The sequence below is a fragment of the Helicoverpa zea genome, chromosome 18 (genome assembly GCF_022581195.2).
Source record: "Helicoverpa zea isolate HzStark_Cry1AcR chromosome 18, ilHelZeax1.1, whole genome shotgun sequence".
In the NCBI taxonomy this organism is placed as follows: domain Eukaryota; kingdom Metazoa; phylum Arthropoda; class Insecta; order Lepidoptera; family Noctuidae; genus Helicoverpa; species Helicoverpa zea.
In genome coordinates, this window is record NC_061469.1 from 6,173,414 (window position 1) to 6,194,577 (window position 21,164).

Genomic DNA, 21,164 nt, shown 5'->3' on the forward strand with positions numbered 1-21,164 from the left:
CTACGAATCTAATCATCTAGGTACTCAACCGAATGAAGAAGGATAATGAATATTTTCCTAACAATTCTTTGAAGTAGGTAGTTCTTGCATAAAATATCTCCAGGGAAAAGGCTATATAGTAAGTGGGTATCAGAAATGTAGTTTTTAAATGTGTGCTTTGAGTAAAAACGAAACGGAACGAAAAAGGTTTTTAACTCGTCAGAAAATTAGCAAAGCACATTTCAACAAACACCATTTTAATTTCTGGAGTTTACTCTTTGTACACTTTACAAAGAGTTGCTTCATCACTTTTCATTTGGTAACATTTTGAGAAGCATGATAGGTCAATATATCAGTACCTAATTGAAAAGCTTCGTAAACATTGTCCGACTTGAGTATCGCAGCGTTAGCGACTGTTATAAGCCAAACCGGCGGCATGAAAATAAAAACAGTCGCGAGTTTATAATCAGCCTCCAATTTCCTCCGAAAACATCATCATGTATTTGGATGACATGTCAGCGGAAGTGTTGCTACAGTATGACTTGAAGCCTCTTTGGTTGTTGATGAAACAACGTCCGTGCCTCCGTGGTGGCTCGCAGTACCGGCTTACACTTGGCCAGTTATTCCGCCGCCCGCTGTCGCCGCGATCTGTCCGCTACCCGCCCGTCAAGTGCCTTTCGATAGACAACATGGTCGTATTTTAGAGTGACGGTTATTTTGTGTCGTAGTTTTTAGATTATTTAACTTTTTGACGTACCTACTAAATATTTAAGCAAAATGGCAGTGATATTTATTAAGTTTTTTGGTAAGTTTACTTTACATTATATCTTTTTTTAATCAAACTTAAGAATAGAAGAAGAAAGTTTTTTTTTTGAGAAATAGAAGAAACATCTCTTTTATTTATTTTTGGAAATAGGCATAGTTTAATTCAAAGTTATGTAAACACTATTAAGTACGTACATTACATTCCGAGTTTAAGCACTTTCAATTATTATTTTTATGGGCAGGTAGTATGAAAAGTGAAATTCTAAAATTTATCAATGGCTTTAATTGATATAGCAGGTCGAAAAATATAGCAGACAGTTTTTTTTAATTGTTAAGTGCTTAAACAATTTAAGGGATAGTTTTCCTTGGTGAAAATATTTATTTAACGGGTTTCCCTTTCACATAAAGTCCAGACTTATGTCTGAAGGTGTCGAGAGGATTTTATGATCGTGGGATCTGATGCCATTTAATGGTGTAAAGTTATAGCATGTCCTGTAAAGGGGCCTCACAATAGATACCACTAGGTTTTGTATGGATTCAAAGACAAATGACTTTTATAATACCTATAAAGACTTTTTTGAAGTAACCAATAAGTCAATCTTTTGCGTCGTAATTTGAAACATCCTGAAAGAAAATTACTAAGTTTTCCACTTAATCATTTCGCCGAAATGTTGACACGACTCAGAAATAATTTATTTAATGGTGTTCTGTGATCTTAACTCGTAAGTTAGAGCTAATGATTAAACCCAACAACTAGGTATTTTCTATATACTAATGATAGTCACATAATGTTCGAGACAGTTTCCTCAATGTTTTGCATAGCGACTTAGTGGTACCCACGAAAGTTAGTCTTCTTCCTTAATTCATTTCGAAGAAGAAGATTATTTTGATGCAAAGACGAGGCTCAAGAAATAGGTGTTATGTAATTGTAACAATGCTACTAATTATTATAAACACGAAAGTTTGTAAGAATGTATGGATGTTTGTTATTTTTTCATTCAAAACCTATCTATCTACTGAATGGATTTTGATGAAATTTGCCAGTTTATACATCAGAATAACATCTAAGTATTTTTTTTATCTGATGCGGGAAGTAAGTAATTTCCATAGGAGGCTGGTAAAATTGCTGGCGGAAACTATTCTGATTATGAGGTCAAAGTTAGCTACGAAACGCCTTGTCTGTTACTTGTCACAAAACTTAATTATGATCTAAGGAAAGAAATGTGTTTGCCCTGCTTATTTATCTTAACTAATGCAGTACTTAACGGGTTAAATTACATTATAATGACTATGAAATATTGGTGTTGCTAACTTCTTTAAGCGACAGGTTAATCGCCTTATCATAGACAATGGCCCATGTTGTCACAGTAATTACTCTGATTCTACGATTCACGTAGTTTATTTCTTTCTACTTGAAAAGTGTGAAAAGGGGTGTAGTAAAACATTATGATAATAGCCCATGCGCTTTTAAAAATATACCTATGTTAGTGGTCTTGCATGCACTGACGTAAAAATATACCTATGTTAGTGGTCTTGCATGCACTGACGTAAAATAGCTTTGTTATTAAAATTTGAACATACCACACTATTGTCTTACCAGGTGTAGTGTATTAAAACATTTTTACTTGACGGTCGTTACAAAAGACATGTACCTATGTACCTACATAAAAGTACGCTTGGGTACGCTTCTTACAAATTGTTTTGGCGTCAACAAGTACACCATGGGGAAGCTAATTGCTTAAACCACAATGACGATAATCTCGTATGACATATGGGAAATACTAATGATTATTTTAGTGATAAATGAAGTGTAATTGCTTAATTAATGACGTATAAATAAGATGATCTTGTAGACATTGATATTTACATTTTAATAGTGTTTATGGCTTTAGGCTTTGCTTCATTGGTTGTGATGCGGATGGTCACGTTTTTATCGGCGTAGGATAATGCCAACAAGAAACTTCAAGTGGGAATTTCCGGAGAAAAACATTAATGATATGTTCTTTACATAGATGCTTCAATTGATTTCGATAGCTTCGAAATTCGTAAGAGAAGCAAGAAACTAACATAAGAAGCTTTTGAAAAAAATATAGTCGGAGCAAAAACATATGAGTAGCGAATCCTTTATGTCGATATAATTGATTGTTTAGCAATTTTGTATTATTAATGGAATGTCATTAGAATTAAAAAATATATAGGAAAAATACTGTTGTCGCCGTTAACAGCCGTTAATTTGTTAAGATGCCAGCATAAATAAATATGTATTGTGTGTTCTACGTAATCTAAGTCACAGCTATGTTTGCAGTCACGTTAATCAAGATACCTCAAGTACCGTTGTAAAAATAACAGTTACCGTGTCGATTTACATTAAATAATAAAAATATAAGTAAAAGTATTTAGGTAAACCCAGTTAAATTTCGCAATACGCGACTTTTTTGTGGACATTTTATTAAGTTTTTATAAGTAGGCCCACGAAGGCAGTCTGTCTAATAAGGTACCTGCATGGTAATAACGTGAGAACTATCTTCTATTTATATCTCACAGCAACAGTATTATGGTACAAACATAGCTTTGCACATGTTGTTTATACTATAACTAGTCTCGTGGGGGCGCCATCAGAAATATGTCGATCCTGTTTCCTTAGGCTTGTTTTCTATTCTCAAGTAATGACGCGAATAAAAACCTATTTTTATCGCACGTACTTTAGAGTACGTAGCTTCACTTACAGCTATGTAAGTTGTAACCCATGTTTATAGATCATGCAGCTTTACATCGTCGTATCGATTCTAATAATAACAATGTCGCCTTAAATGGCAGAACACCTTAAATAAATTACTCCTAGTCAGGTTTGCCTTAATTTAAATAACAAGAACAAAAAAGAATTAAAAAAAATAATGATTATAAAAAGTGATAAATAAGTGGATGTGCTGTTTGAATAAGAAAATACGCATTATTAAATGGAACAGGTATAGATATTAAGGTTTTATTTGATCATCTATAAAATTGCCAAAACTTGTTAAAAAAAAAGCATTTGTTCACCTTGTCCAGTGGGTTTGAAGCTTTAGAAAAAATAAGGATTTTAATGCTTATCACAGGCTACTCACTATTGAGTGATAAAAAGCTCGTCACGTGTCGCTAATGCACGTTTTTAGCGTGAGCTGGCTGTTTATTCAGTCTAGGCGTCACCTTCGCTGGAGGCCCAAAGACAATTAATGATGAACCTTTTTTATTTAAATTGGTTTTATTTTTAAAACGCTTATTAAATATTGTAATAAAGTAGACCAAAAGATTCGATTGTGTATGTGGCCTATATAATTATATAGTACTATGTATATTTAATTTTAAGTATACAATTTTTAAGAATAAAATCTCTCCTAGCATATTCGTATGTTTCTCTTTTATCTGTGGCAATGAATGCGGGACACAAAAGTATAATTAGTATAACGGAGCATAGGTAGTTGGCTTGCGGTATTGATTAGGATAAAATATTGTCACAAATGGTCGGTCATTGGCTTTTGGGTGTAGCATTCTAGTTTGCACTTTTTAAACGGCATATAAAATACGAAAATATTTTTCTAAGCTGCCTTGGCAATGTTTCTTTCTCATTTGCTACAAGTTATACAAATTCTTTAGTGATCCTTGTTAGTAAAGTGTGATAAAAGACGGAGCCTGGAGGCGGGTATAGTCTTTTTCCGTTCTAGTGCACCAAGTTATTCCTCAGTGACACAGACAAAACCACAGAAAAAAGCGTCTATGATTAATCCTCATCCGTTGCAATGGAAACTTCCTTCAACTCGTTCACCAAAAAGCTCATTAGTATTGAGCAGACTTGAAACCCTGATTTAAATTGGAGGTCAAACAGATTTAACGTTAAATATGCAGATACCTACTGCGATGTATATTTAGCAGCTAATTAGGCAGTACTATCTAGTCATCTCACGTGCCGTTGTCATGTGGAAGAGAAAAACTATGATGAATCGATTATTAACTTCATTACCGTATCATTATTCTATATTTTGTTTCCGCAAGCCCCCATGAATATGGTGAAATAGCAAAATAAATGGCCTTTAGAATCAAATCAAGGACATTTCCTCAATTTTCATTATCATCTCTGCAACTAATATTTAGATTAGGTACCTAACCGTGTGGGTAAACATAAAAAACAAATAAGCCTGCTTTTGTTAGGATTGTTCGAATGCAAATTAGTGGACTTACGAGATTTCCCTTATTGATGACTCAGACTTTCAGGCCTCGTAAAGACTCGCTACGTCATAATAATGATAGTTCCCCTCGCGAACTGATAATGGATCAAAATGTTCACGGTAGCAAAAGTGCTGGATGGGACTTATTCCCAGCACCTGTGCTATCCAATGTGCCCAATCACCTGCACTATCCAAGATTGATATAACGCCACTGACAAGGCGAAACACTGTGCATCCAAAATTTAAAGTCCTAGGCCATCGACTCGATAGGAAGAAGAATTAAAGAATATCAAATTGCTGTGGAAAGATGGACAGACGGCCTGACTCATTGTTGTAGGTAGAAAGAAATATGAAACAAACCTATCAATAACAAGGCAATTGTAGTAGTAATAGTATTGCTTTCGTTCTCAAGAAGGCACGCGTAGGTGTTTAAGTATGCGGTACAATAACAATCCACCACCATACGCGTGTTTTTATCGCTTATAAAGTATGATTTTTTATCGCTTTTTAGAGACTAATAATTAATTAGGAATGTCATTTTGTGTATCCAAACATGTTTCATTTGAACATCTTTGGCAGTCATTACGGGTAGTCAAAAGCCAGAAAGTCCGACAACAAGTCTTACCAAAATTATTGGGTTGCTGGGTTGAAGAGGTCAGACAGCAGTCGCTTCTTGTAAAACACTGGTACTCAGCTGCACCACTGGCTTAACTGGAAACCGATCCCAATATAGTTGGGAAAAGGCTCGGCAGGTGATGAATCTCGAATGATCTGAATCTCTAGAAATTATCATAATAGAGATTTTATTCCCAATTTGAAATACCTATCGCGAAACGTAATTTCCTTTTCAATTTGCTCATGCACACAAAATGCTTTGTTTTCGGCAATTATTTTTCAATTCTGGTCAAATTCTGCAAGTGGAAATGCTAGTGAAACTACTACTGACAACATTCATTGACATTGCAGTGCAATAACTATCGTAAGTAGTAACAACTTATTCTGGAACAAACTGAGCAACGCAGTGAGACGGCTTTCACTCAATTGTTGATAAATAGTGTTATTCTAGAATACTGGAATTAAAGTAACGATTACAATTTTAAGATTCAACACCTAGTTAAACAGAGCGTGTCAAACCTAATCCTACTAAAAAAGAATACTGTATTATAGTAGGGTATACTGACGTAGGTGCGTCGTACCAAAAAAAAATGCTTTTTTCGAACAGAGTAAACAGAAGAAAAACGTGCACGAACTAGAACTACACCATTAATGAGTCAGTCAGTACATAAGTCGAAATTTTCCCTTGAAAAGTGATTTCCTGTCAACTGTACAAAATATTCGGTAGGACCCTAATACTTTATCCTTTTTTTTATACATGATGTTGTAAATTATGAAAACGAAAAATGATTCCTGTGGCTAAACCTGATGAATAGATTACGTTAAACATTTTGGAATTCGTTAGAATACCCCAAAGTGTAAATAAATAAAATCCTGACGCAGGATTTTACATACATTAAATCCTACCACATAATAGGATTTTATTTGATCAGGTTTGACAAACCCGATATGATCACTTACATATTCCTTAGTCATCATCATACTATGTAACTTTTTATGATATTATCTCGAGTCATATATTTTGATTTGACTACATCTTCAGGGTTTATTCCGTGTAGCTACAAGGTTTGTAAGTATGCCATTAATTTGCTGACTTGTAGGTCTCATCATGTCATTAAGGCGCACGTCATGCTACACGTAGGCTGCACACAGGAAGAGCTGTTACATGACAATGTGCATTTATGATAAAATTGTGGAAATTCGAAAGACATATATAAGAATGGTGTTTGTGAAATCGGAGCGATTCATTCGTGTCGAGCGACATGCTATAGTTATGTCAACAGTCAGATTGGTTGGACGGGCAGTCGCCCCTGTGTTATCAAATACTCGCCAATGTTGACTATATTGAAAGGCCGCTGACGATAAAGAATTTTCGCTAAGAGCAAGCGTACGCGCCGCTCAGCAAAGCCGCTTGAACGTGATTTTATAGGATTTTTATCTCGCCGCGCTTAAAACCGATTGATTTGTTGTTATTTTATTGTTCCTAAAACAATTATTATTTTGCATACCAATGCACATACTTTCACGACCATTTTATGCCATGGAATTGATAAAACTTACAAACTTGTTTGTAAGTTTGAAATCTAAATTATTATATGAATTTAGTTAATTAATGATTATAACAATAGGTAATCTAATCTACCTACGATTCTTTATAGGATCTGGTTTGTAAACTTAAAGTGCAGAAAATTTTGCGACGATTCATTGCAAGTACATAATATGTTTATTAACAGTAAATCCGATAGATTTTGATCTGGGTATCAATTAATTATTAAATAGAAAGCTGTTTATTTTTATAGAAAGACGAACTTGGCAATGGATTGAGGCTAATCTAATTAATAAAAATAAATAAATTTGTTATGACTAGCCTTTTATTATTGTCTCTTATTCTCTAGGTTCCATTTGTGTTATATGTTTGAAAGAGAACTAAGTGCTAACTAACTATGTATAATAATATTGTAAGAACTAACTAATAATAATATTGTGTTAAGTGTTATTTATTTATTTAATGGTTTATATACAGAATCGACGAGACAAGAAACAATCAAGTTCATAGGAACTACACAGATAATAATAATCCACTATAAATTTGTGACAATATCGTAGAAGAGTTCCTAGAAGAACATTTGTATGCGTAGATGCGATATTTGCGCCAGACTTATGAATGACCAATGACCCCACTAAAACATTCCTAAGAACAGTTATATGTATCAAATTCGTAATCAACCGATATATCTCGTTAATGTTCGATGATAATAATTAGATTGAGTATTTTTTTAATGTCGTTTTTATTAATATTATAAGATTTAAAGAATATTTTGTTAAATAAATAAATAGATTATTGGTATATTTTTTTTATAATGAATGTTTAAAAATTAAAAAAAAAATTGTTATCAAAAGCAAAACAGAACATTGATTAGGCGTCTTGTTATTAAATAAATAAAAGGACTTCATTAAATTTTGTTTTTAACCCTAGTCTTTTTTCTTTTATAAAATTATATAATATTTAGATACGAAATATTAAAAAAAAATTGTGATTAAAAATAGGTTTGGAAGAATGAGAATTCAACATTCATGTGTAGGTACTTATTCAATGTAAAAAGATCCTGATTGATTCCATGACGGTTTACAAGCGACTAACAATACTTTGTATGTACATACATAGAAGTCAATTGAATGAAATATATAACAACCATATGTAATCGAGGTCGTAATATAAAACGCCATTGACATTGAATTACGTGTACCACGGTACTGTTTACATTTTCACATAAAAATCCTTGGCGCGATTTCCGGAAATATTTTTGGAAAATATTTCAGTTATTTTCTCCTATAGTTCGGCCATTCAGAGAATGCGTTCCTGACACGTCGCGATTGAACTGACGACGTAACTTTGCAATGGCGTTGCAGTTACGATAAAAATATTTTTGCTGGTTGTTTACCGTTTTAACAATTGAGGAGCATTAAAACAACATTATTATATCAATAATCAATGAATGTTATAATTCAGTCAGTTCAATCGCGACGTGTCAGGAACGCATTCTCTGAATGGCCGAACTTTAGTAGTTTTAAATGAAGACGTTTGTTCTTGTCAAATATTTTGACAATATTAATTTGTTTATAATGACTCTGCTTTTGTATCATAATTTGAGAATAATTGCACATAGTTATTTGCATTGTCGATTGGGTACTTTTGAACCGACTTCCCAAAAAGGATTAGGCTCTCAATACGTCGGAGTCTTTAGTTTTTTTACTCAACGATTCTCCCGATTTGTATAATTATTTTTTTGCTTGATGGGGTATACTTACCAAGTAATCCAACAGACAGGTCAGGATTTGATGAAGGAAAGTTTGGAAGGCTTTGGAAAGTTGTAGGGTAAAAACTAAACTATCAGGTCTGAAAACGTTATAAAACAGTAAGTATAGCTGAACTGATAGAGACCATACAGAGTTGAGGCAGAGATTGGGGTTATTATATTCGTATTGATGATGAGAATTTTCCTCTTATTTCAGTATTTAGTAATTGAAAAGCTAAAACACAAAAAAATGCAACTATTCGAACACAACACATGCCATGCTGAACATTTATAATATTAGAATATTCGAGCAGGCAAAAGAATTCTATAAAAGACTTTCTACTGATTTGACGCTATATTTAGCATTTAAAACCAAAATATAAGAAATATAATGCCGCTATTTTCCAAATACTTTTTATGAAACGATATGAAAGATACATACATATATACATACTAGCTTCCGCCAGCGGCTTCGCCCGCGTAGTATGTTCATAAAAAGTAGCCTATATGTTAATCCAGGGTATCACCTATCTACATACCAAATTCCAATAAAATCGGTCCAGCCGTTTTTGCGTGATTGAATAACAAACATACATCCATACATTCTCACAAACTTTCACATTTAAAATATACTAGCTTCCGCCAGCGGCTTCGCCCGCTTGGTGTGTTGATAAAAAGTAGCCTATGTGTTAATCCAGGGTATCACCTATCTATATACCAAATTTCAATCAAATCGGTCCAGCGGTTTTTGCGTGATTGAATAACAAACATACATCCATACATTCTCACAAACTTTCACATTTATAATATAAGTAGGAAGTAGGATATAAGTAGGATTGATTGAAAAGAAAGAGTAAACATAAATGTTTAAATGAAAACAAAACACACGCCAATGACGTCACGTACGAAATGAAAGGGATAGATTGTAATGTAAGAAAGAGTAAACAAATGTTTCATGAAACAAAACACATGCCAATGACGTCACGCACGAAATGAAAGGGATAGACTGCAATGTAAGAAAGAGTAAACAAATGTTTCATGAAACAAACAAAACACACGCCAATGACGTCACGTACGAAATGAAAGGGATAGATTGAAATGTAAGAAAGAGTAAACAAATGTTTTATGAAACAAAACACACGCCAGTGACGTCATGCACGAAATGAAAGGGATAAACTGATATGTAAGAAAGAGTAAACAAATGTTTCATGAAACAAAGAACGAAAAAGACGTCAAAGAAATAAAAGGGATGGATTCACAAATGAGACAGAGATAAGTGTGCGAAAAGCGCTTTTGAAGTTTTTCTCAGTTTTTCCTGATTTTGAACGTATTACTTTATCATACTTTATCATGTAAGCATTCATTACTTTGAACTTTTTCTAGGGATTTCATACACCCAGAACCTTCTTCTCGTACTTTTCGAAGCTGGTATTTTTTTAAACCACGTTTTATAATAAGGTGGCTGAGGATTGCAATTGATTTAGATTTTTTGAAAATTATGACAACATTAAGGGATGATTTATATTAGGCGTGCCGTGTACGTGGCTCGTATGGGACACGGATGTGAAACGTTACATACATTTTATATGAAGCAGTTTATATTACACAGTGCATGATCCGTGGCCCGTCCGGGCAGCAAACGACGCTTGTCTTTAGAATTTCGTAAAAGCCCGGACACGGCCCGGCCTAATATAAATCATCCCTAAAGATTCGACCCACCGTGAATTTTGGAATAGTAGCTATAGCTATTCGCCGCTGTAACTAGCTATAACTTGAGTCCTGATAGAAATTCTTTTCGCACCCCACAGATGTAAGAATTTTCAATTTTATATGACGCACCTAGACAAAGTAGCATAGCAATGGGATCTACATAGCACGTATGATTAAGATCCCAAATATTATGTAACTAAATCGAATTAATAGATTTGACTTCTTTGATGATGATAAAACTTCTTGATTTTTCAATTCTTTGTACAAATATTTATTCGTGAGTTATGAAAGCATAAAGTCCTTAATTTTGCATTACATTGCGACAATGGCACCTTTAAATTAAAGTAAACAAACCGCAGACATTGTTTCATCCAAGTTCAATTATCTATTGTTGAGGTTAAATCTTTGAAGTAGGTGCTAGGTACTGATATAGTCTAATGTTTTTACTACACAATAAAGGGTCTGAAATTGAATTAAACATTGATGGTTGGTACTTTGGTAAATCTTTTGTTCTGAAAAACAATGAAAATTCATATTGCATGTTCCAACAATGACAATAACATAAAGGCTCGAGCAGACCGGATGCGTATGCGTAACCACGCGCGTAGTCACGCGCGTAGTTAGGCATCGTTCAGACCAAACGTATTGTCGGCCGCTGACTGTGAGCGCGCGTTACGCAGTTTATTGCTTTTCCATATATATTGAAATTGTCGTTCACACCGAACCGACTATACGCTGTTACGTCGTCTGTTGTAGCTGACTCTCAGTGGCCGATTATTTTACTACGCGACTATGCACGGCGGACGCGGATTGGCTACGCGGACGCAGTTGCCGAATAGCGCCGCTCCGCCGCGTACGCACCGCCGCGCCTCGGTACAGCACGTCGATAATAAAATTAGTGTTCCCTTTTATATAAACTTAAACGTATTAAAGATAGTAACTCATCGAATGTTTTACTGTCATACGAAAATATTTCTTGAACTTATTTGGATAAAGTGTATATTCGACATATAAAGTATGAAATTGACCAAGAAAACATCTCTTCAAATTTAAGGGATGTACCTACCCACAATCTCTTCTTTTTATTATTTTCGTCTTCCTCTAGAGCTTCGCAAATGGCAACTATCTGAATGCGCATCATTTTAATAGAAATATCAGTAAAACGTCTGATTTGAAAAAAATAAATTACGCTAGTTTTATCGTTTATAAAATACTACGAGCAACTTCAAATACTGAGCCCTTTTATGTGTAGAATAGTCAGCCGCTCAGCGTACGCATCTAGTGTGAACCTACAAGAGCCTATTCTTTTGTTCACACATGTAGCGCATCGTACGCTATTGCCTATTGTCGGCTTGGTGAGCACGCGTACTGCAGATTGAGTCGACGTTCACACTGGGGCAGACAGTGAGTATACTCACAGTCAGCGGCGGACTATACGTTTGGTGTGAACAATCCCTTACGGCGTAACCATGAGTTGTAATGTATGGAAATGTATGAGACAGGCCACACCGCTTGCGTAACGACGCGCGTGTCTACGTTACGCAAGCGGTGTGGCCTGTCTCATACATTTCCATACATTACAACTCATGGTTACGCCGTAACTACGCGCGTGACTACGCGCGTGGTTACGCATACGCATCCGGTCTGCTCGAGCCTTAAACGTGATGAATAGAATTGTTGGTCATCTCTAGAAGGAACAATTTATCTGTCATTAGGTGCTAGGCGTTAAGTAGCCAGTCACCTATTAACTGACGCATGGTTGGATGAACTACATAATGAGTGTCCTATCTTATGTTTCATGGGACACTGAACTACACACGTTCTGTCCGTTATAATTATACTGTCAATTTTATTTCCTGGTTTTAGCTTGTCTCGGTATTCATAATAAAACTTTAGCCTGATAGCGCTCAGAACATAATATAATTTACAAATTTTCATACAAAATTAGCTGGCAACTTTCAGAATTTCGAATAAAACAGAGCTAAAATAAGTATTTTTGGTGGATTCAATATTTGTTTTGATAGAGAGGACAATATTTATTTGAATTGAAATAAAAACTCTTTTTTGTAATGGATGATTGAATTTTCCACGTTTGGTAGCATTGACAACTGTCAACAGTGTCAACTGTAGGTACCAATCACGGCCAATCAAGGCTAATCAGTCAAGTCTATCATTTTGACAATTTACTTTACAGACGTTTTATTTTATTTACGTTTTGTGGATATTAGTTTTTTTTAATTTTCATTCGTTAATTTCATTGCCATGATTCCAGAAATTCAGAAAAAATATATTAAAGTAATATATAAACCAACAATAACATTATGTAAGTTTTTCAGTCTTTATGTTCCATTAGTATTGCACAGAGCAGTTTGTACAAATCATGAACCTGAGGCTGCCAACCCCCGGCAGACTTTTTGTAGGACAGATAATCGGGCAGATTTTTTGTAGGACGTTCATACAGGATTTTCCGACCGATTTTTTTTTAAATTTATTTAAAGCTAGCTTTCCGCCCGCGGTTTCACCCGCGTCCTGCTTCCCTGCCAATTTTCAGCTAAATCGGTTCAGCCGTTCTTGAGTTATAAGTGGAGTAACTAACACGACTTTCTTTTATATATATAGACTTTACATTCAGGCATCATTGGCCCATAGATAAATACCTTAAAAACTAGCATATATACATACCTATGTTATATATAAAATCTGTATCTGTATCTTTATGTAGAACGTGTGCGTAGAACTACTGCTATCAGTGTGTTCTGTTTTTCTCCGGCAAAAAAATCGGTTCCCGACTATCGGACTCTGGCGGGCAGCCTAAAGCCAGCCTTCAGTATGAGAATGTTGAGATTGATCTTGAGGAACGCGACAGCCCCGTGTGGCTCGCGTCGACAGCTCAGACGGAGAGCCCGTGACCGTTAATATTTTTTTGTCTTCCTCCACAGTACGAGCCGCGGACGTTATATTATTAAACCTGAAAAGTTCATTGCAGATGAAGTAGGTTGACTTCTGAAGTGAAATTTGCTTGTCGGCTCAGCTTATAAGTTTAAATGAACCACCCTGTGTGCATATTGATTTTCAATGAACGATATTATTATTGCTGTTAATTAAAAACGTCCTGCTAAAGTTCATATTACATAGGCCTTACTTCACGTTATATGGCCAGCTCATAGAAGATATAAGTTACCAAAAATGTTTATAGTAATTACAACAAACTTTAGATTACAATCATATTAAAACAGTTGCGACCACGAGCTCTACGAGTTTGCTTAACAATATTGTACGTATTGACACATACAGCTGCTTATAATGCTTATATTGACGAGCCACGAGCGGCTCTCACGAGCCGGAATCAATCTTATACATTTTCATACGTTGTCTGTTGTCGCGACTCGCGAGCGTCGCGTGCGACCGTCGCGTCATGAATATCGGTTGCGTGGTTTTGAAGATTTAAGCGTACAAAGGGACATAGGGATATAGGCTTATAGGGACAGAAAAAGCCACTTTGTTTTATAATATGTAGTGAAGTGAGTCGCTATTGGCTGATAACTAGACTTTGTTTTATTCCACAGATGTGATTCCGGTGCGCTTCAACTTGTGGGTGATGCTGTTTACAAGTTGCTGGGTGGTGTATATGCTTCGAGTCAATATGAGTCTCAACCTCATTGCAATGGTCCCGCAGGCGTCACATAATTCTACGTATGTATTTAAACTAATAATTATATCAAAAAAATTGTAAGCCTTAAATTTTTTAATGACACTCTTACAAGTCTAAGCTAGAGCAATATCTTCTTCTTTTAGATTTGACTCCTTTGCTAGTTTATGTTTCCATAGACGAGTTCCGGAATAGTTCCGGAATCTTGATAAGGGTTTAAATTTTTCATTTTGGGGCACAAAAGAAAAAAAGGTTAACTTAAAAGTCTTTTTGTAACAAATTTTTTGATGTCGGTTTATTATTTCGTTACTTAAATAGTGGCCTAATGAAGGTGTTTTATTTTCACAGATCACGGTCTCAATGTGAACCAAAGAATGACGTGTTGACAAATGAAACTCTTCGTCATGTAGACGGAATCAATGTCCACGCTTCTCCTGTGAAGGTAAATACATATACTTAGGGAGCTTTTGAAAAAAACAAGCACTTTTATGAGAATCTTGGTTTTAAGGTTTTTCATCAAATTTCATGTATGTTTTTAAGCGCTTTCATTGATTGGAATTTGTCATAAACATCCAAGGGCCTAGTCATACTAGAGGTTTTGCAAGTTACCCGAGGTTTGCCCGCCGCGGCTGCACAGCGAGGACGTTGCGGACGCGTGACGAATTCGCAACGTTTTCGTCGCGTATTTTCAGCAAAGCAAAACATCTGTGCACAAAGAATTCGCTGCCTATACGCGAGGTGTTTGCTGCGAACTCGTAGTGTCTCCGTTGCACGCCCTTTATGATTTCAAGACACTGAAGACACTCGCAATCCGCTAGTATAAGGCCCTGTATATAATGAATAGGTCAGCCAGGCATCAATATAAATCCGAATTTTGAAGAAATACTTACAAAATGGCTCACGTATCTATTTAGTTCCTGAAAAATGTTTAGGCATTTCGAGAAGTTTTAAATGTTACTTTGGGAAAACTGCTAATTTCGCTAACGTTATAACTTCTTTCAAGAGTTAATAGTTGCATTTTGGTTTGGTAGCAGGTTCCTGGTGGAGCATCGTTCAACTGGTCTGGGGAGCAACAGGCGCTGATCTTGGGCTCGTACTTCTGGTGCTACCCAGTGACGTCACTGGTCGGCGGCATGGCTGCCGAACGTTGGGGCCCGCGCTACGTGGTCCTCGTCACGTCCTTCGCCAGTGCCATATTGACAGCATTGAGTCCAGTGGCTGCCAACCTAGACTACATAGCTCTGGTTGTTATAAGATTTTTCTTAGGCTGTGCTGGGGTAAGTTGAACTCAAAGCATTAATTGTAAAAGACGATGCTGAATCCTGATTTTTTATCTATGAACAGAATGTCTTTTAATCGAAACGATTTATAATTTACATATATTTTCCTCTCTAATGTTTCTATCTATCTTAAAACCCGCATCAACAGCTGTTCTAAGCTTTTATAGGGTCATACTACGTACTACGTACTGATGATAATGACTGATTAAGATTCCACTTTCCAGGGATTTATTTATCCGGCGCTCCACGTGCTTGTGGCGCGATGGGCCCCACCAGCAGAAAAAGGAAAATTTGTTAGTGCTATGATGGGCGGCACCCTGGGCACAGTTATCACTTGGTCTCTTACTGGACCGCTTATGGAAAAATTTGGATGGGCATCAGCATTCTACGTACCAGCTGCCCTCACACTAGTTTGGTGCTTTTTCTGGTGGTACCTCGTAGCTGATACTCCAGCGGAACATCCTAGGATTACAGAAGCAGAAAAAAATTATATATTAGACGCATTAGGAGACAAGGTCAAGAAATCAAAGGTGAGCTAATATTTACACTGACGGTTATGTGCTAAGGTTAGTTTCGCGATAAAGTGAAAAATTAAGAATTATAGTGAATCGACTGGCTCACAATGATGCTAATTGTTAAGTATGTATGTTCGGTCGAGTAAACTATTTGCCAATATCATTGCTTTGTCGTATGTAGTTAAATAATGTAGGTTTTGTAGGTATTGAAACATATAACGAAAACCCCATTACATCATTCATATTAATATTTATGGTATTGTGTTAAGTTACATGTTTGTAAAGCAGGTTTACCCTGGATATGCTAATTGAAACTGAAACATTCTGTTACAAGTCAACTATATTTATCTAAAGTCTATATATTTTTGCTTTTCAGGGATTGCCGCCGTTCAAAAGTATTGCTACATCATTCCCGTTCTTGGCTATGGTTATTCTACACTACGGCAATCTTTGGGGCTTGTACTTTATAATGACAGTCGGACCTAAGTTCGTTTCTAGTGTACTGGGATTTGAATTATCAGCTGCTGGAGTGATATCTGCTCTTCCATACTTAGCAAGACTGATGTTTGCAACGATATTTGGTGTGGTTGGAGATTTCATATTAGCGAGAAAATTAATGTCTACGACCATTATAAGAAAGTTCTTCTGCCTCTTCTCTCATATCCTACCTGGAGTCTTGCTAGTATTATTGGTGTATGCTGGATGCTCTACGGCTTTATCAGTAACCCTAATTACGATGTCGATGGGATTCAATGGAGCGGCAACGTTGACCAACCTGCAGAATCATCAAGATCTGGCGCCGAACTATGCAGGCACTTTGTATGGAATTGCTAATTGTGTTGGCAGTACCGCTGGTTTCTTCACGCCCATGATAACGGCATACTTTACAAAGACTGGAGTGAGTGTTGAACCCTATTTTACTGAACTTATCTGGTTAGGCATTATATTTTTTAAATAATCCCATTCAAAAGGAAAGATCCTTTAGATACCTATTCACTCTTTTTAAGACGCAAAAATCCCTCTGATTTACATATAGCCACCTATCCAGCCATTAATGTAAAACTTTCTAATTACAGAACAGTTTCGAGAGTTGGCGTCCAGTTTTCTTCGTAGGAGCATCAGTTTATATCATTTCAGCATTATTCTTCATATTCTTCGGAACAGGAAACATTCAATCCTGGAACTTTGCCCCCGAGGATAAAGATGTGAAGGAAGATAAAATTAATGGCGATCTCAAGGAAATGAACAGTGCGCCAATCAAAAACGGTGATTCCAAAGAAATAAAAGAAACTTCTCTAAACGTTGCCAAGTAAATGAGATTATTACGTTAGCGAGTGAGACTAGCATTATGACATGTATCAGTTCCGAACACAGACATGACAATGCAGAAGTTGTAACATGTACCGCAAATATGTTATAAATAATTAGATAGGTACTAACTGTATTGACGGAATTGAAATTAATATATTTTTCTCATTATATGTATAATCCGAACTACTTAGGTATACAGACTGATGATAAAGGAGTATGTCGAAGTACCTATCATGTGCCTTTAATTAAGTAAAATTAACGAATGTTGGGCATACAATGGCAACTTGGGGACCGCTTCTGATAGATAAGCTCTTATGTAGACACAACTGTAACTGAACTGTGAAAAAATGCTGCCAATGTTAATGGCAATATTAATACTATTCCATTGTAAGCAATTTTATCATTGACTTATTTATTTTCTGTACTTACCTTCATTTGTGTACTTATATAGTTATTAATGTTAAAATTACAATGACGTAAATCTTAAATAATGTAAATGCAATGTAATTGCTGTGATCTTTATTGAAAATGTAATGATAATACTTATTATTCGTATGACAGATAGGGTCAAGCCCAGTGGTAATATTAAATTATTCATCTAAAGAATCCTCGCAGTAGTTTCGCCTTTTAGGTCATGGAATTGTATACTTAGTAGTACTTTCTGCTGCGTGGCAACTGACAACTTTTTAATCTTGCCTTTTGTAAAACGATGACTATCTAATAGACACGTAGACGTAAGACATTGCATGTCTTACGTGTAATATTCATAAGCCAAAAGATGTTGAGATTGATATGGTTCGTTCTGTTCCGGGGAATTTTGTAAATCTTAATGTTAACTTAAGTTTCCTTTCCGACGGCGAGCGTCTCTTCTTCTATAGTAACAGGATAGAAATGTATAAAGCTGCGTTCAGACATGCGGAAATCGTGCGTTTACGAATCGCGCGGTTTGAAACCGCAAAATTGTGATGCTATTCAGACACGCGCGGTTAGTATGCGATTTCGTGCGTGTTAGCGTCAGTTTCAAAATGGAGGTCGACGAAGAAGGGTGTTTAATGTGGTTGCTCCTTAAAAAAAGAAAAGAAAAAGGCGGTATTGGGTGCATCCAATATTACGTGACCGACTAGTACATGGTCAGTTCAGTTCAGTCTAGGTCATGGTCAGTATTCTTTTTTTCCACCGTGTCTTCACAATTTCCAAATATCTCCACAAACTCTTGCCAAGCTCGGTTCTTGATAATTTTATTTGAGTAATCATCACACTGTGTACGGGCTGTAGGCTCTCGTACCTATGATGCTATGTGTAGTTGGTGAGTGGTATCGGTGTGATCCCGATGTGTTTCAGGGAACGGTGAAAATGTAAATGTCGCAGGGATATGATAAAAACGGGGATTTGATCAATTCTCTAAGGGATTTGATCAAATCACGGAGGATGTTAAAATAACAACACGATTTTATCTTTTCCCTAAACAAATCTAGTGAATAGAACAAATCCCTAAATTGGTTTAGTGAAATGACAAAAATAATTTTGCTTTGATATTTTAAAGGTTTATTTGGTAAGATAGACATAATTATAATAATCAGGTGTGTGTAATACAAGGAAATATTGATATAAAAAATCACCATTACTCAGAACAATATTTTTTTTTTAAAGAATGAACAAAAATTTCTTTAAAAAATTAAAAATATTTAAGTTGCGTATGATATGCCTATTTATAATAATCACTTATTAAAACATGTAGCTGATTTGTGGCATCACAAGACAAGCAAGACAAGAACTGACATGTTTTTTGTCATTTCACTAAACCAATTTAGGGATTTGTTCTATTCACTAGATTTGTTTAGGGAAAAGATAAAATCGTGTTGTTATTTTAACATCCTCCGTGATTTGATCAAATCCCTTAGAGAATTGATCAAATCCCCGTTTTTATCATATCCCTGCGACATAAACACTACCGACACAGATGAGCGATTTATTTACACTAAATTATATAAAATCATGTTATGTACAAAAGTCTTCATAGTAACGAAAAGTGTGTCACAATGTCAGCAATACCTACTTAAGGCGTTGCACAATTAGTTACAATAATAAAATATTTCGTAAAGAATGTACGATGACTCGTACACACTGAATGTCCCATATTGCAGGTCTCTTCTCCACTTCATCAATAAATAGTTCAATGTCGAAACGATCCATGGCGAACTCACGAGCAGTGACGTGCTCACCGCGCGGTATCCGCAACGCAACTGAACGCGAAGTAAAGACTCCATAGTAATAGAAACGCGCGGGAGCAGCGCGATTCTATTTTCTGGCGGTTGGGTTGCGGTAACCGCGCGGCTTGATTAACCGCGCGGTTATGTCTGAACGATTATTAACTAACTCATATAAATAAGACCCGCGCGATTTCCATGCGATTCTATAATCGCGCTGTTCCCGCCGTGTCTGAACTAGCGCTAAGACTGTTTCCGAAGTAACAGACGCGACAAGGCGACGTTAGTCCATACATTTCCACACTGTGACTAAAGCTACGTACAGATTAGGCGATCCCGCTAAGTGCAATAGTTGGGTAAGCGCTAGTTCAGACATGTACTAGTCGGTCACGTAATATTGGATGCACCCAATACCGCCTTTTTCTTTTCTTTTTTTTAAGGAGCAACCACAGTAAACACACTTCTTCGTCGACCTCCGTTTTGAAACTGACGCTAACACGCACGAAATCGCATACTAACCGCGCGTGTCTGAATAGCATCACAATTTTACGGTTTCAAACCGCGCGATTCGTAAACGCACGATTCCCGCATGTCTGAACGCAGCCTAAAAATCCGAGTATAAAATTTGAGCACGCGTATTGACACCCGCGAGCCCCATTCAAAATTTGTCAAAGCGTAACCAACTATGCTTACATTGTTGGAACGTCCAATCCGTGCTTACCTTAATGACGCATTCGCTGTCGCCTGTATACCTACGTCTCCGCGCGCTTGCTGTTTGTCATCTCATAGAGCAGCACTTCGAGAGATGGGTCAGCCGTCTCACGCTTGGGAGATGGGTACGCTCGTGGGTGACCGGGCACTCGACCTACAAAAGTAGCTGACACACCCACAGGCCGAAAACACCATCGGTCTGTGGACATAATGTAACATATGAACTAGGGAAGTAAATATCTTTCTATTCTATTCTATACCTACAAAAGTATTGAACGCGCTACGTTAAGCTCGTAGCGGACGCTCGCTTAAAGCAGTGAAGGGGCATAAGGGAATCTTTACGGAGTAACATGACATGACAACTGTACATTCGAAAATACACAGATGGGTGGAAATTATTTGCTATCAATCTGGTTAATAAATAATTCCATTCAGTGACTTTATCTAGTTATTTGACATTTGATAACTTTTACTGCTATTGACATGAAATGTTTAATTATTTTTATTTAGAAACACCATGAATCATAAAATAAACTTAGATTGTGTTATGATTGTTTCATTTAGATTCATGTTTCACACCTTTGCACCTATCAGACTCGATCGCTCGACTGAGGTGGCTTAAGGGGTACAGAAATAGTATGCTCCGAGCTAGCAGCAACCGATACAGAAAGGACAATGCGATACAGAAAGAACTAGATTGCTACCTTGAAAGACGGAACTACGTACATCCCTCGGGATGCGGGTAAAACTACGTGGAACAGCTAGCTACATAGGTATACTCTTCCCGAGTTATAATATAGACAGGCTATATTTTATCCCGGTATGGGCAGTTGTCTCCACCGGTCGCGGGTGAAACCGTGGGTAGTATAAATAGATATAAACAGGACAGATTTGATTGTTTGTTTGACGCGAATAGGCTTCGGA

General features: G+C 36.3%; 1 protein-coding gene across 2 annotated transcripts; it reads left to right on the forward strand.

The window, feature by feature from the left end:
- The first annotated feature begins 603 nt into the window (after positions 1 to 603).
- Positions 604 to 20,788, forward strand: LOC124638987 (sialin-like). 2 transcript variants are annotated; one of them, XM_047176169.1, is made up of 7 exons: positions 604 to 784; positions 14,134 to 14,260; positions 14,565 to 14,658; positions 15,248 to 15,493; positions 15,721 to 16,026; positions 16,388 to 16,909; positions 17,088 to 20,788. In XM_047176169.1, the coding sequence occupies exons 1-7, from the start codon at positions 757 to 759 to the stop codon at positions 17,322 to 17,324; spliced, it is 1,560 nt and encodes a 519-aa protein (XP_047032125.1). In that variant the 5' UTR covers positions 604 to 756; the 3' UTR covers positions 17,325 to 20,788. The 2 variants fall into 2 exon arrangements, with proteins under 2 accessions (XP_047032125.1, XP_047032126.1); XM_047176170.1 differs by having other exon boundaries at positions 15,251 to 15,493.
- The last annotated feature ends 376 nt before the right edge of the window (positions 20,789 to 21,164 follow it).

What these genes read in the sequence shown, in the direction of transcription:
- LOC124638987 (XM_047176169.1), top strand. Translation starts at nt 757, where the DNA reads ATGGCAGTGATATTTATTAAGTTTTTTG. An exon ending in CAGGCGTCACATAATTCTAC is followed by an intron (nt 14,261 to 14,564) that starts GTATGTATTTAA and finishes TTATTTTCACAG; the next exon opens with ATCACGGTCTCAATGTGAAC. An exon ending in TTTTCTTAGGCTGTGCTGGG is followed by an intron (nt 15,494 to 15,720) that starts GTAAGTTGAACT and finishes TCCACTTTCCAG; the next exon opens with GGATTTATTTATCCGGCGCT.